The following is a 16,976-nucleotide window of genomic DNA, read 5'->3' as shown; positions in this document are numbered from 1 at the left end:
GAGGGGGGAGGGGCGTTGCAATTTACAAGAATATACTTACAAAATACATGAGCTAGGCCACACTTGAATCCAGACAAATCTTGTTCAATTTCTTTCACTATCTGAGTCAATGACCATTTGTTTAACCCATGATGATACAGTACAAATGTTTTAAAGAATTACAGAAAAAATAGAATCCCATGATCGATCACTCAAACTATGCGTGACAATAGACACCAACACAGTATATTAAAATTATGTTCAAGTTACTTCTTCAATTTCGGATATCAAAGTAATGGAGTGTGAGATTTGCAAACACATCATGAATTTCACGTCTCATCCAAAATGGTTGGAAAATTGATAAATGGTAGAAAGTGTAAGCAGTTCCACTAACTTAGCTGAGTCAGCAATAACTAATTATCTAATTGCTAACTAACTCTGAACTAATTCAAAGATGGGTTTTTCCTATTACTATTACTATTATTATTAATAATTAAGATTAAAGAAGAGAAGAGAAGAGAACCTTTGGAGTAACGAGATGACAACCGCGTTTGTGAGGAGGCAAAGTAATGGTTTTCTGGGCCCATTTGGGAGCAGCCACCACAGCCATGTTGCCAGGGTCCTTCATTGACATTCTTGTTGGGTTCATGTTCAGTGACCGAACCGGAACCTTATTGGCCGGTAAACCCACTGACAAGAATTGCATGCTTGAAAAACTAAACAAGCTAAAGCGCTGTGTTATGGGCTACTGGTTATGTTTGTGGTTGAACCATCAAACGAAAACAATAAATATCTGAAGCTATGAATATATACTGCCACATACACTATTGATTGTGGCTGGAGTGTGTTACTACATGACCACATTATGTGCAATGCAATCTTGACCGCACATACCCACCTGGAGATTATTAGTGCTTTATTAATTATCGGAGATTAAATTTCAAAGTGTTCTCTGAGACGCTCGAGATTCAAATGGTATTAATTATAGGATTAAAAAAAACCTACTATTGTAGTCTTTATTTTTTTTTCTTTAACAGGATGCTAAGGTGACTTGATAGCGACACTTGTAATAATAATATAATGACATATCAGTCAATGACATATGATATATTAGGCTCAATTTTTTCAATATTGGACGGGTGGATGAGTTGTACAGGGATATGGAACATGGTGGTGTTAGACAATGGTGTGGGGCAGTTTTTTCTGAGCCATGGCAGGGGGAGTCGGACCGAGCGATTGCCTTGCGCGGGAGAAAAAGTTGAACTTGTAGGTAGTAATCGTAGGGTCCGATTCCATTTAGGGACCAAATTTAAGTTTTTTTATTTTCTGTATGAAAATGGAATCGCTGGGTACGTTTGGTTTTTTATTTTTATTTTTTTTTTCATGGACTCGCTGGGTCCGTTTGGTGGCAGATTAATTTTTTTTTCATGGACTCGCTGGGTCCGTTTTCTGGCAGAATTTTTTTTTTATTCGGAGTCGCTGGGTCCGTTTTGTTGCAGGAGAAAAAAAAATTTTTTTAATAGGATTCGGAGGGTCCGATTTGGGTATATATATATATATGTGTGTGTGTTTTGGAAACTCGGATGCACTCCTCATATCTGATTCCTCTTCGTTGTTCTACGTCTTCTTCCTCCCCCTGTTTCTCTTCTACTTCCCCTTGCGTCTCTGTTATTTCATTTGAACTCCAAGAGTAAATGAGAGTTCACTAGATATTTATGTATGAGAGTATGAAAAATGGTTGATAGAGTTACAGTAAGAGTATATTATTTTGGTCAGATTCTATTACAAACATCTGAAGGAGTGAGATTTAGTTGTGAGAAGCCGTTAGATATTGTTATTCCGTTCACAATCTCATTTGAGGAGCTAAAAGGTGTGATTTGTGAGAAGATAGGTTTTCAGATAGCCAAAAGAATATCATGTATGGTATACAGATATCCCATACCGGTATTTGGCGGTTTCGTGCAGTATCAAACCAAGTATGTAACCGACGAAGCGAGTATGCAGGAGATGTTTCCAATGTATTTTGAAAGTCGCAGTCAGATATCGGTGATAGAGTTGTACGTCGAATTCGAACAATCTGAAGCGGACCGAAATATTGAAGGGGAAGAATACGATAGTGACAGTGAGGAAGAGTTTGAAAGCAATTACGAAGCTGTTGCTCCAGAAGGTGAAGAAGATCAAGGTGACGGGGAGGTGGCTCCAAATGTGGGAGACGTTGCAAATGCACTTGCAAACGAAGATCCCTTTGAGGAGCCGTCCTTCATGCGGGTTCTGGACTTGGAAGCCATGCATGCGCCGGAGTTTCCGGAATATATGAGTGCCGGTACGTATTAACGTATAAATATAGAAAGTAGTAGACTTTGGGAAATAATCTATGTTGATAGATGTAAATAAGAATATAAGTCACGTGAAAATTAATTTGTGCGCATTTGTCCAAAGTTTTTTATGTGTTTATGTTTGTATGATGTTAAAAGTGGGATGACAAACATGATAGGAATAATATTTATATTTATGTGGATATAGGGAGCATTGACGTAGTCTTAATTTCAGTTATTAAATGTATTTGCCTTAAATTATTTTGATTTGGCTGTCGTTGTGGTAGAAATTCCTATGGTCGCAGATGGTGAATTTGCAATCGGAATGGAATTCAATTCTAGGGAAGCTGTTATGATGGCGGTGAAAGATTATACCATCCGAAGAGGTGTAGACTACCGTGTTTATGAGTCAGAGCCGTTGACCTTCTATGCGAAGTGTACACAGTATGGATCAGGTTGTGATTGGCTTATCAGGGTTAGCATGATCAGCAGAAAGTATTGTTGGGTTATAAGGAGGTACAACGGTTCTCACACTTGTACTAGAGCCACTATTTCTCAGGATCATTCGAAGCTGGATTCGAACACAATTGCGGAAGCAATAAAGCCGTTGGTTGAGGCTGACCCGTCGATAAAGGTGAAATCAGTTATTGCGGAGGTGCAGTCGAAGTTCAATTACACCATCAGCTATCAGAAAGCATGGTTGGCGAAGCAAAAAGCAGTGGAAAAAATATTTGGTGGTTGGGAAGCATCATATGAAGCTTTGCCTATATGGTTTCAGGCCATGTGTAACAAGGAGCCATCGGCAATCGTCCATTTCGAGACTATGTCTGCATATCAAGGTGATGACGAAGTAACTGATATTCGGGTATTGCACAGAGTCTTCTGGAGTTATTACCCATGCATTAGAGCGTTCAGACACTGCAAGCCAGTTGTCCAGGTTGATGGGACTCACTTGTACGAAAAGTATAAGGGTTGTTTGTTGGTCGCAGTTTCACAGGATGGTAACAATAATATCGTCCCTATTGCGTTTGCAATTGTGGAGGGGGAGACTTCTGATGCATGGCACTTTTTCCTTAGTAATCTGCGACAACATGTTGTGACTCGGGATGGTGTGGGACTGATTTCTGACAGGCACGAATCCATCAACTAAAATTACTGATACTATGAAAATTCCGGAGCAAAGGCAAAAACTTCCAGTGCACAGATGCCCCTGACTTGTCTCCAAGTAAGATAGTACCCAATAACAACATAATGTGGCACTTGACGTACCTCTGCATACTGTTTTCGTCAGTCAGTTGTATACGTTCTTTTAGATTCCTAAGCCATGTAATTTTTATGCCGCTCCCCCTGCAGTCGGCCTTTCTCGGTGCAACCCCAAACTGATGGAAACACTCACCCTCCAATGCTTCAAAGCTGCTCAAGGTCATCCCCGTCACCGGAAGGCCGTTCGTCGGGAGGCCCAAAATAACGGCTACATCCTCCAGGGTCACTGTGCACTCACCAATCGGAAGGTGGAAGGTGTGTGTTTCCGGCCGCCTCCTCTCCACTAAAGCATTTATCAATGCTTTCTGGCATTGAACTACTCCAATCTGAGAGGCATGATAAAACCCAGTAACCCGTAAATGATCCTCTACACTTGGATGGTACCGATCAGGAGGCAGTGGGTGGTCACATGTCATCATTCGTGAACTCTGAAAAAACATAACATGTTACTAGTCAAATCATGAATGATTACTAATTTACCACTTAAATTAATCATACTATTTAATCGATTAATCATAATTTCTAGCCCAATTACAAAAAAAATAACTAACAAATGATCAAACTACAGCATGTAAACATAACTTCAAAAGATTATCATAATTCCTATAATTATAATTTCCAAAAATTAATCATAATAATTAATTAGTTAATTATAACTTCTCAGCTATTTACAAACAACATTTGAAAAACATTGTCTAACTAACAACATACATAATAAACTAAGTAACAAAAATAAATTAAGTAATTCTAATTAAGTAACATTTGAAAAACATTGTCTAACTAACAACATAAATTTTTAAATTAATAACAAAAATAAATTAAGTAATTCTAATTTCTAAATCTATTACAAAATCAGAATTATAATTTCCAACATTGATCACAAAAGTTAATTAGTTAACTACAATATCTACTCGTATTACAAAAAGATTTCTAACATATTCTCCAACAAAAAATTATAATAAATCCTAAACATATAATTTCCAACAAAAATGTGTGGAAATAATTCCTAAACTTATAATTTATAACATGAATCATAAAAGCTAACTTACTAAATTATAATTTCTAAATCTATTCCAAAAATAATATCCTACATTTTCCTCCAACTAACTAACAGCATCTATACATAATAACAACCAATTTACAATCATAATTTATAAGTTTAATCATCAAAATTTATTCATTAGTCAAAATTTCTAACCGTCTTACAAAATTTTTTTTAACATATTTTCCAATTAACTAACAATATCTAAACATAATAACAAAAAATTATCATAATTGCTAATATTATAATTTTTAAATTAATCATCAGATTTTATTAATTAATTAAAATTTCTAATACTACTCCAGAAAAATTCTTACAAAACCTGTAACAATCAACATTTACATATCTATCTACCTAACTACAACATTTAACCATAAAATACAAAAAAAATTTCTACAAAATTTAATTAAAATACAGAAATTTACAAAAAATTAAAAAATTTAACTTACATAATCAGGATCAGACAGATAATTTACAATGTGAAGTTCAGGACGATCAACATTTCTAGCTTTGTGTCTTTTAGCCATTTCCACAGATTCTATTGCATGCAAAGCTTTTGAAGAGGAAGGGAGGAAGAAGATGAACTCAGAGAGGATGAAATGGGGTTTCAGCTTGAAAATGATGTTTCGGATTGAGGGAGTGGGGGAAAGGGGGGTATGCTGGCTGCTGGGGCACCGTCTTGGGGAGAAGCTGCTGTCCGACACGTGGAAGGGAGCGCAATCAGACGGTCCGATTCCTCCAAACGCTGGGTCCGATTCGTGGGAGGGGGAATCACTGGGTCCGATTCCTGTTATGGCCTTCTTCCTGACACCACACCCATGTTAAGCATCCAGTTACCCCATATCCACGCCTAACACCAACTACTCTTCAATATCAAAATTAAAAAGCGACAAAATATAATTAAAATTAATATATTTAAAAATATTAAAATTTTTAAATTTATAAAATAAAATTAGTGTATAATTACATAAACTAATTTTAAAGACTAAAATGAGTTATTTAATATAAAATTAAAGACTAATTTAATATTTTTACAATAATGACATAATAAATTATATATGTGAACGAATAATATTATAATATATGACATAAATTAACAGGTAGTTAAGTAATATTATGACATATGATGTAATTATTTGTGTTAACATATTAAGTATTACTAATAAACTCGTTATTATACTGCTACACATAATTAAATTATAATGTGACACGTGTCTTTAACAATCATATAAACATGTTGATAATAAAAATAAATTAGAGACTAAGAGAATATATTTTTACCAATTTTAAAAACATGATCACAATAATTAAATATTTATCTTTTAATTTTTTTTATTTTACACATTTCTCCTATTTCTTTTAATTTGAGTTTTAAAGAAAAAAATTCAGAGTTCTGCTAAGATTTTTATCCCTCGCTCTCTTTACTTTTCATAAACGTCGTTCATTCCTTGTTCCTCCCCTTCTGCAGTAGCTCGCTCTCTAATCCTCTCCCTACGCTATGGTCGTTTTCTGATCCTCTCCATCCGCAAGATTGCTTGTTCTCCCTTGCATCAGGCTTGTTTTCTGATCTTCGACTCCGTAATACACTGTCGGCGGCGCTGCTTGGGTCCACCACTTTATTGTTTTCTGTCGCCTCTCTGTTCCTCTTTTTTTCTGTCCTTCTTCCTTCATTTCTGTCTATGCAACCTACTCCTTTTTTTTATTAATATTTTAAAAATATCTAGTTATTCTAAAACAATATAGAATAGGAACAATAAGTATTTTATTAATTTTATTCTATCATAAATATTTTTATTTTATTTTTATATTAAAATAACTATTATTTTTAAATTTTAATAATTTATTAATTAGTTTAAGATAACAAGGGTTTGAATCTGAATTCTCACATTTTGAAAACTTTTAAATTTCAAGCGGTTTAATTGGACCAATTCGCTTTAGATTTAACCAGTTTATTTTAATTCGGTACTTTGTGTGGTTCAAATATTGAACCAGACCGATAATAAATTTAGTTTATCAATTTTTCGATCGAATCAGTTGGTCTGGTCCAATTTCAATAACAATGTATAGGATTATTTTAAAAGTTCTTAAGAACATAATTACATGATCGGTAATAATGTTAGAAAAAAATATATTTATTTTATTTAATATTTATTTATTATAAAATATATTAAATAAAATCAAAATTAATAAATTTTAGTAATTTTTTATTAATATTTTTTAGTTATAAAATATTTGGTTACACGACTTCACTGATTTACTGACGTACGGCATACTAGTACTAGAACACCATTGATATAACTATCTATATATTTTCCCATATAAACAATTTATATCCATTGCATGTATTAATAATTTATATATAAACTTTGACGTTAGTGTGCGTTGTGTTTTCCATGAAAAAATAAAACAAATAATTAACGTTTTAGAAGAAAATTAATAAATAATAAAATCATGTAGTTAGAGGCCAGGGGCCGGGATTGAAACACACTATTAATTTATATGAATTAAAAATACATAACATTGATAACAATAAGTGTAACATTACAAGATATTGGAAGGCACATGCATGGAAGACACGTACAATACAAGACGTACACGTAAATATAACATGGTGTATACAGAGATATAGAGCGATAGAAATACTCTGTACTTTATTTCATAACTCTTATATATGTAGTGATGGAAGCTGGGGCAGGTGATGCATAGATTATCGATGGAAAGAGCTATGCATATTTTGCGATCTTACGTGGAAGGGAGTAAGAATCGCAACAATAGATTAAGATGCCAATAATGCAATGGTGATGGCATGTGCTGAGCTCTCCTCCTTTACCCAACACATAATATTCTGCTCCACCAGGGATTGATTCCAACACTTTTGTTATGCTTCCTGCATGCTCCATATAGTTATAAAAAATAAATAGTATGTCCCTACTACTTATGATGGTTACGATAATTATGTAAATATTACCATTTAAAGTTATTTTTTAATATTTTGACAATATTTTTTAAAAGTATTGTAAAATAATAAAGAATATTATTCAATTTTAGTAATATTTTTTGAAATATTATAGATCTATAACTATCATCATATATAATATAGAAATATTAGAGAATACATTCACAAATGTCATATAAATAGTAGTACCACTATATATATTCTATACGAATTTAATTTTAATGTTAAAACAATTTATATATATCCAATTATATATTACCGTATTAATAAAAATAATAATTTGTTATATTTATATAATAAATAATTATTTTAAAGAGTACATATTATCATACAATTGTATAGTTTTTTATATGGTCAATGAGTTAGAATTAAATTCATTGTATACATGATAGTATTAATACATTAGAAAATTTCCTACGTGCTCTAAGAGAAAGAAATAAAAATCCCTGCTCTATTCCATTTAATTATACTGTACGTGGCTATCAATAATTTGTCTCATTTTTACTTTTTTAAAATTAAATTTTCAAAATTTAAAAATCCAGTTAACTAGCTAGCCCCGCTCTTCTTCTAAGATTACTGATATATCACAATACAGATAAAATAAGAAGAAATATAATTTATTTTTACAGCATCTAAGAAATTCTCGTTATATTATATTATTACCTTGTGTTGCATCAGCTTCAAATGGCTTATTATCAGTAGCCGCAGCAGCATAGGTGAAAAACAAGAATATCAACAAAAAGGCTTTCATGGTATTCATAATTAATTTAAGTTGCTATAAAATATATGAGATGAGAAAGATGAGAAAACCTGTGGGAATGTGTGCTCTATTTATAAGAGTATATATTGGGAGACATATATGTATGTGTATGTATTGGTATATGTTAATTTGGTAGTTAGGATTGGTAGTTGAGCATGAGAGAAACTTCATGTGCCTGCTATGGCGAATTAATAATTAAAGGGACGACCTTTCATTCATTCTTGATAGTTATTATTATATTGAGTACTATTGGATCAATGAAGTAATAAGTTTTAATTTCGAATGAATATATTAACAATATAAGTCGGACAATATTTTTCTTTTTCTATATATTGAATTTTTTTAAGGTGATGGTTAAGAGAAAGGGGTTTGAATTTTAGTCCCTTTTTTGCTGAATATTAACTTCTGCCTTTTTAAAGAAACTTTAGAAGATATTTCTATTACTTTTGTCTCGTATCAAGTTGAGAGATACTTTTGTTTTGTCTCGTGCCGAGTTAAGAGACACTTTTGTTTTTGTCTCCTAATAACTAGAAACTGAGAAAGGAGTAGGGAAGAAGAAATAACACTAGATATATCCTAGTTCAGCTACTAGCTAGGTGCAATGTAGTCTATATTCAGTCTCCATCACAATAATGATGGAATTTCATTATGTTTTTACAACATTACAAACACCAATTTTTTTCCTAGGAACTACCCATTTCTATTTGGGACAAATCCAGATTCTACATTCAATCTGAATTCGACTAGGACTCAAAACCTAACTTTTAATTGTAAAGTGTTAACCCAACTTGCAAGAAAATCCCCACAAGATCATAAAATACAACAGAAAGATGTACAAAGAAACTCTGAGATATCTATAACTTTTTCTCTAATTTTGATCACTATCTTTTTTCTTTCACTGGTTTTTTCTTATAAATCTCACCATGTTTGCCTTTTTTACCATGAGAATCAGACAGACAAAACTAAGAAAAAGAAAATAAAATGAACATCATTGAAGGAGAAGAACTCAAGAAGCTCGGGTAGCTATGAGAACTCTATGCTTTTATATTACTTACTCTCCTTGATCTCAACCCTTGACCATTCACATTTAATATAGAAGGGGAAGCTTCCAACCCAACCCAACTTTTTCATAAAGAAGCTTTTGACTGGTCAAAAGATTATTTAAATTTTCTGAACTTGAAACAAATTTAGCCAGATCTTCTTTCAATCTTTTCACCTCTTTATGCAACCTTTCATTTTCCTCAAAATAATTTATATTTGCAATAAGAGAATGATGGTATTCACAGCTCTTAATTTCAGCCTTTAACTACTTATTTTCTTTAACAAGATCAACAACATTTTCGCCTTCCTTTAATTTATCTTTGAGAAAAATATTTTCTGCTTTTAGAATAGTAACTTGAGATTTAAGATCATAGTTTTCATTTAAGAAGCATATGATTTTTTCATTGAAATGATCTATCATAAGATGAAAGTCTTTCTTAGAGAGTTCATTGAAAGTTACCTCATCAATGTAGTCGGCCATGAGACAGGTTTAGGATTTAGTCTCAGATTCATCTTTATCTTTGGAGTCATTTTTCAAGTCTTCCCAAGATGCCATGAGTCCGTTCTTCTTTTTCCTTTTCGACTTGTCTTCTTCTTTTCACTTAGATTCCATTGAACTGCCTCGTTTATTTCGTTCCTTTTACTTCATCATTCTCCTAAATTTCTTAACAAACAAAACAAAATCATCGTTAGATAAATCATCACTGATTTATCATCCAGAGATTCGGTGACAGATTCGAGATAAACTCCTTTCTTTTTGGTATCTTTTTTCAAATAAGTATTTTCAAAAGCAAGTAAGTTTTCTCTCAGATTATCATAGGTGATTTCATCAATGCCACTACTCTCAGCTATTACTATCGCCTTGGTTTTTCACTCTTTAGATGACACATCTCAATATTTTTCTCATAAGCATAGAGTTTGAATGTCTGATTCCTATAGCATCCAAGCCAGTGATGATAATATTGAATCTTTTAAACATTTCATTAATCATTTCTCCTTCCTTCAATGAGAATATTTTGTATTCCCTATTTAGCATGTCTATTCTGGATCTTTTGACTTGGGTTGTGCTTTCATGAGTAACTTGGAGCTTGTCTCAAATTTTCTTTATTGTTGTGCATCTTGATACCCATCGGTATTTTTTAAAGCTGACAATACAGTTGAGCAAGTTGACAACTTTAGCGTTGAGCTCTATTTTCTTTCTGTCATCTTTATTCCAATCGGTCTCAGCTTTGGGAACAACCACACCATCAGCTCCTGTTGTGGTTGAAAATTGTGGATCTTCTAGGATTATCTTCCAAAGCATGTAATCTACCGACTGAACAAAAATCTTCATTCTTTCTTTCCAGTAGCTGTAGTTCTTCCCATTGAAGAATGCGGGTCTGTTGTTTGATTGCCCTTCTGTCAGAGTAAAGGCCACCAGATTTGAACTACTGTTGATCTCCACCAGGATCTTTTCTCTAAGGTGCAAAGCTTGATCTCTTTGAGACCAAGTTCTGATACCAATTGATCTCCACCAGGATCTTTTCTCTAAGGTGCAAAGCTTGATCTCTTTGAGACCAAGTTCTGATACCAATTGATGGTAATTAGTAGCTAAGAGAAGGGGGTTGAATCTTAGGGCTTGTTTGGATAAGCTTGTAAAAAAAAGATTTTTTTTGAGTTATCTCTTTTTAAAAGATTTTATAAAAAAGTAAAAGTAATTTTATGTTTGGGTATCTCATGTAAAAAGATCTTTTATTTATCAATTATGTTTGAGTATAACAATATAAAAGTACTTTTTTGTTTATTTATTACATGAAAAACATCTTTTTTTAAGGAAAAAAGATCTTTTAAAAAAATATAAATTACAGCTTCTCAAAAAAGATGTTTTTTATTTTTCTAGTGCTTTTACTTTTACTACTAGAAATTTGCCAAACACGCCAAAAAATAAAAAGATCTTTTTTTCATTGAAAAAAGATTTTTTTTAATCAAAATAATGGCGCCCAAACAAGCACTTAGCCCCTTTTTTGCTGAATATTAATTTTTTTTCTTTTTAAAGAAACTTCAGAAGATATTTCTATTTTTGTCTCGTGTCGAGTTGAGAGACACTTTTGTTTTGTCTCGTGCCGAGTAGAGAGACACTTTTGTTTTTGTCTCCTGATAACCAAAAACTGAGAAAGGAGTAGCAAAGAAGAAATAACACCAGAATTATCCTGGTTCAGCTACTAGGTGCAATATAGTCTACATCAAATCTCCATCACAATAATGATAGAATTTCACTATGTTTTCACAACATTACAAACACCAATTTTTTTTTCTAGACATTACCCATTCCTATCTGGGACAAATCTAGATTCTACATCCAATCTGAATTTGACTAGGACTCAAAACCTAGCTTTCAACTGCAAAGTGCTAATCCAACTTGTAAGGAAATCCCCACAGGATAATGAAACACAATAGAAAGATGTATAAAGAAACTCTGAGACATCTATGGCTTTTTCTCTAATTTTGATCACTGTCTTTTTTTTTTCACTGGCTTTTTCTTACAAACCTCACCGTGTTTTTCTTTTTCACCATGAGACTCAGACAGACAAAACTAAGAAAAAGAAAACAAAATGAACATCATTAAAGAAGAAGAACTCAGGAAGCTCGGGTAGCTATGAGAACTCTGTGCTTTCACTTACTCTGCTTGATCTCAACCCTTGGCTGTTCACACTTAATATAGAAGGGGAAGCTTCCAAGGTTGAAACCCTAACCCAACAACTTCCTCTCCTATATCTTGAGTAGCAGCGGCTTTGAACAGAGAGAGATAAGAGAACCGAGGCTGATGCATGCAGGCTTACCTCATCTTTCTCAACCCTTTTCTTCAAACTTCTTCCTTCTTGGCCATTGATCTTGACTTTGGTCCCAAGAATAGATTCTGATCGTTGATGGGCTTCTGACCCAGGAGTGCTTCAGGTTTTTCATTTTTGCTTCTTCCTACTTGAGACTTCAAAAGCTATCTTCTTTCTTTGATGAACAAAAATGGAAATGAACTTTTATCAAGTTAGATCTTCTTCCTGACAGAGACAGATTTGCTTCTACTTTTGGCAACGTAAGTCTTGAAGCTTTTCTTCAAATCGTTCATTCAATAGCAAATATCTTTCTTGGCTATTTTCTATGACTTTACTTTTTCTTCCATCTTCTTCTTTGATGGATTGAAGTGACCAAGAGCAAAAAGAGAGATGAGAGAGAAGAAAAAACTTTCGAAGGAAGCATTCAAAGCAAATTAAACTCAATTATTGAATTCTCACTTCTATTTTCCAAGACCAAAAGTAACGTGTGAGACTTTTGGCTTCTTGAGGAAGCTTCCTTTTGATTAAATCAAATTAGATTTTAATTTTCAATTACCAAGGCAACCGAAGCTTGCATGAAATTCTTGGGCCATTTGTTTCTTTCTTTAATTTATAATGGATTTTGAGGGACTTGGGCTTCTTTAATTTTCTTTCTTTATTCAGCCACTTGATTTAATTAATTTTTTTTAAGGTTGAATGTTTCTTATTGTTTTGCAATATTATGCTTACTATTTCAGATTTTATTTGTAGCTCCTTTAAAGTACATGAGTAGCTTGTGTTTCAATGAATATTTTTCAGTCACTTTACAAGGTGATTTTATTTTCTTAAACTTCTATTATCTCATATTTGATAACAACCTACTCTGTTACATAGATTTTGGAAAAAAAAAGTTTTAAGAACATTTTCTTTGTGTAGGTATTAGTTTTTATCTCAAAAACTGCTCCCATCATTTTATACATTAGAGATGTTGAAAGGTTTGTTCTACAATCACCAAAGTTATACAACTTGATACATAATGTTTCACTATTTTTAAAAATTCGTAGGCATTTATCCTTTTCCGTGCTCTTATTGACAAAGAATCTAAGTTATAATTAATGTTATATCTTGTTTTTAATTTTTGTTTTAGTTTTTTATATCTTATTTTTTATGTTAAAAAGTGACAAGTAATTCGTGCAAAAATATTCTATCATAATCTGAAAACAATTAGTATAAATGATTATAATTATTATGATTATTTAAGTTAATAGTGTGAGATTATGCATATTTTTTTAATTAATTGCTTTGTCAAGGTCTAAACTCTACTATTCAATTGTTACATCGATAGGTGAAAGCCATCAAAAGAATTGCTGAGTATGTTGCGCAACTGAAAAACAGTTGAGAAAGGATATGGTAAGAATTTTAGAGTTTGTACTCATTGTTGATAATACGAGTATGGTTTTTTGTTTTTCCTGTGCATTTTTAAAGGAAAAACAAATCTTGTTTCTTAAACTAGTGTTTTTTGGTTGATGGTCTTTTCAGGTGTGTGGCACTTATTAGAAGCTTCTCCATGAGAAAGGAGCTATATGAACATGATGGAGTTTGTAATTTGTAGTTTATATTTTGGAAATTTATAATTTCTTGTTTTTCTTGTTCTATGTATTTATCTAGTTCATTAGGGTTTTTCAATGTGTCTTGTTAGTTTGTACTTTAAAGTTTATATATTGAAGATTTATAAAACAATCTTAGTTAAATGAAAGATATTTGAACTATCTATGTTATTATATATTATATAAATGTTGACCTGTTGAGTAAATTAGTTAATATATTAATTAATTAAAAAAATAATATAATTTGACAAATTATGTGTGTAATTTGTATCAAAAAAAGATTACAAAATAAATAGAGTTTTGTAATTAAAGAAAAAATGTTACAAAATCAAGTTATATTTTGTAACAAAATTTTATGATAGAAAAAATATATTGTCACTAAAAATATTTTGAAGATCAAAATTTGTTATCACTTTTGTAACGATTTTTGATTTTTTGTATCAGAAAAATTTGTTAAAAAATATTACTTTGAATTGTAACAGTTCATTTTTTGTTACAAAAACTTTTTGTAACGGGACATACTGCAACGACCCTTTTTTTGTTACAAAATCATTTTGTTTCAAAATTTTGATTTTTTGCAACAATTTTTTTTGTTACAAATATTTTTTTTTCTTGTAGTGATGAAAATGAACTTTATCAAGTTAGATCTTTTTTCTGACAAAGGCGGATTTGCTTCTACTTTTGGCAACGACAGTCTTAAAACTTTTCTTCAAATTATTTCTTCAATGGCAAATATCTTTCTTGGCTATTCTCTGTTTCTTTACTTTTTCTTTCATATTCTTTTTTGATGGATTGAAGTGACCGAAAACAAAGAAAGAAGAAAAAATTTTCGAAGAAAGCATTCAAACTAAATTAAATTTAATTGAATTCTCACTTCTATTTCCTAAGACCAAAAGTAACGTGTGAGACTTTTAACCCCTTAAAAAAGCTTTCTTTTGATTAAATCAAATTAGATTTTAATTTCTAATTACCATAACAATCGAAGCTTGCATGAAATCTTTGGGCCATTTGTTTTTTTTTCTTTAATTTATGATGGATTTTGAGGGATTTGGACTCTTTTGATTTCCTTTCTTTTATTCAGCCACTTGATTTAATTAGTTTTGCCCAAGATTGAATGTTTCATATTTAAAAATAGACTTGATTGGAATTTGGCCCACTATTAAAAATAAGTTATTTTGCTGTACACTTAAACAAAAATCATCAAATAAGCTATTAAAAATTATTAAATAAAATTTTTAATAATTTAAATAATTTTTTATTTTATATTTTAATAATATTTAATTATCATTTAATTAAATATAAATTTTTCAAACTCAACCCAAGTATTCCGCTTTTCTATTTATGTTTTTTGATTTATGACGATTATTTGGTTGCACCATTTGACAAGAAATCTCTATTGAACACTTCTATCTTGTGAATAATAATTATATTGTAATGTAAAGTATATACATACATACAAAGAGAGGGTATAGCCATAGAAGAGATCGACTCCAAACCTTTTATTATTTCATACTAATTATTATATATTATTCTTAATTAGATAGATACACCTATGCATATCTATGTTTGGGGCTCAAATGATGGCAGCATATCTACTTTTTTGCATGGTTTGTCTCTGTTTTCTTGTTGCTGCTTCCCCGACCATTTGCAGGTATAGATTCTAATTCTCTTGCTGCTTAAATACACCAACGACACTTTTTTATTGTGACATTTTTTTTAAAGAGAAAAAGTTTGCAACTAGAAATAGGTGACAAGAAGATAATAATTTAAAATTATCTTTTATTTGATTTATCGTATAAATATATGTATAATATTTATAATTATATATTTAATTATTTTATAAGTAATTAAAAAATATAACATGAAATAATTTTAAATTATTTAAGTTAATTTTAATATTTTAAATATTTTTTTATTTATTACAATTTTTTTAGTAGAAATACATAAAGAGTACATAATATATAAAATATAATAATTCAATAGATATTTTTAAGATATTTTTTCTAAATTTCATGCAAAAATTACTTCGAGTTTGGTGTCATAACAAAAAAGTCAACATTTTTCGCGTACAATTTAAGAATGTTACCTCATAATCGCACACTATAAATTGTCTTTAGTACGCTCTTTACAATAGCTTTTCAATCATCAATTAAAAAATCAAACTATTAAATAACTTTGTAAGATAAACACTTGAACACAAATATATGATGTCTAAGTTATTTTCCATGTTTTTTTTTACCAAAGAGTGCTTGTTTATTCCACCTAGGGTTTTTTTAACACTTCTTTCTGTTTAAAAGTAGGAGGTGGTAGAGGTATTATGCCAAAGAATATTTCATCACCTTCAAATTTCTCTAAATTTTCTTCGTATGCAAGGCCATAAATTTTCATAATAGAGTCAAAGCTAACAAAATCTCCCTCGTATGCAAGACCATAAACTTTCATAATAGAGTCAAAGCTAACAAAACCGTGGCCGTCTATCCTAAAATCAAGGTTCCCAACTGTATTGAAACTATTGAGGCTCTTCATCAAGTCTAGCATTACCTTTGTAAACGGCATTCTTATAGTCGAAGGAGTTATAATCCTCAATGTTTCATAGTCGCTATTAGGGGACTAAACTAACGTATATATGTCATAACATTGTTCAACCGTTGGTCTTCTATGCTAGGATTTCACTTATCTCTCTAAGCATATACGTTTTCCAATGCCCAAAAATGTACGGGACATTCCACTTGTTCACCGTCAAGTTTGATATAGAATCCAGCAACGAGTGTATGTTGATAAACCAAAAGGATTAAAAGAGGAAGAAAAATAAATTATTCTTATTGTTGAAGAGAATGAAAAATTTTTTTAAAAATATTTAATGAATTATTACATTTTATATGTTATGTACTTCTTATGTACTCTCACTTAAAAATTATAATAAATAAGTCTATATTTATTATTGATAAAAAAAATCTAAATAATAATAAATTAAATTACATATATTTATATAATTACATAACCACTAACTAGCGTACAATTATTATTTTTGATATACACATACATGTGACTTACTACATATCTATTTTTATACTGGGACACATTGTGAACGTGTAACTATATTTATCAAGAACACAACAAGGGAAAGAAAAATATTAGGTGTCTCTTAATTTTCAGTTTTTAATTAATTTTTAATTCAAATAATATTAAAAAATATTAGTTATTTTTTAAATTTTAATTTTTAT

The 16,976-nt window shown here is 31.0% G+C and overlaps 2 protein-coding genes across 2 annotated transcripts in view; one reads left to right on the top strand and one right to left on the bottom strand.

Moving 5' to 3' along the window:
* The window catches only part of LOC107483808 (uncharacterized), a 2,391-nt gene extending 1,625 nt beyond the window's left edge, over positions 1-766 (bottom strand). The window contains exons 1-2 of the mRNA XM_016104428.3: positions 503-766; positions 41-101 (exon numbers count right to left, since the gene is read on the bottom strand). Coding sequence (XP_015959914.1) covers positions 41-101; positions 503-685 — 244 coding nt within the window. The 5' untranslated portion in view covers positions 686-766. The remainder of the gene's footprint in view (positions 1-40; positions 102-502) is intronic.
* A 947-nt stretch (positions 767-1,713) lies between these two features.
* LOC107483797 (uncharacterized) lies at positions 1,714-3,444 on the top strand. Its single transcript, XM_052260483.1, has 2 exons — positions 1,714-2,302; positions 2,582-3,444. Exons 1-2 carry the CDS (start codon positions 1,714-1,716, stop codon positions 3,442-3,444), a joined length of 1,452 nt encoding a protein of 483 aa, XP_052116443.1.
* The last annotated feature ends 13,532 nt before the right edge of the window (positions 3,445-16,976 follow it).

Source organism: Arachis duranensis, chromosome 4 (assembly GCF_000817695.3).
Source record: "Arachis duranensis cultivar V14167 chromosome 4, aradu.V14167.gnm2.J7QH, whole genome shotgun sequence".
NCBI lineage: Eukaryota > Viridiplantae > Streptophyta > Magnoliopsida > Fabales > Fabaceae > Arachis > Arachis duranensis.
Note: the sequence above shows the minus strand (reverse complement) of the source record. Positions and strands in the feature narration are given on the sequence as shown.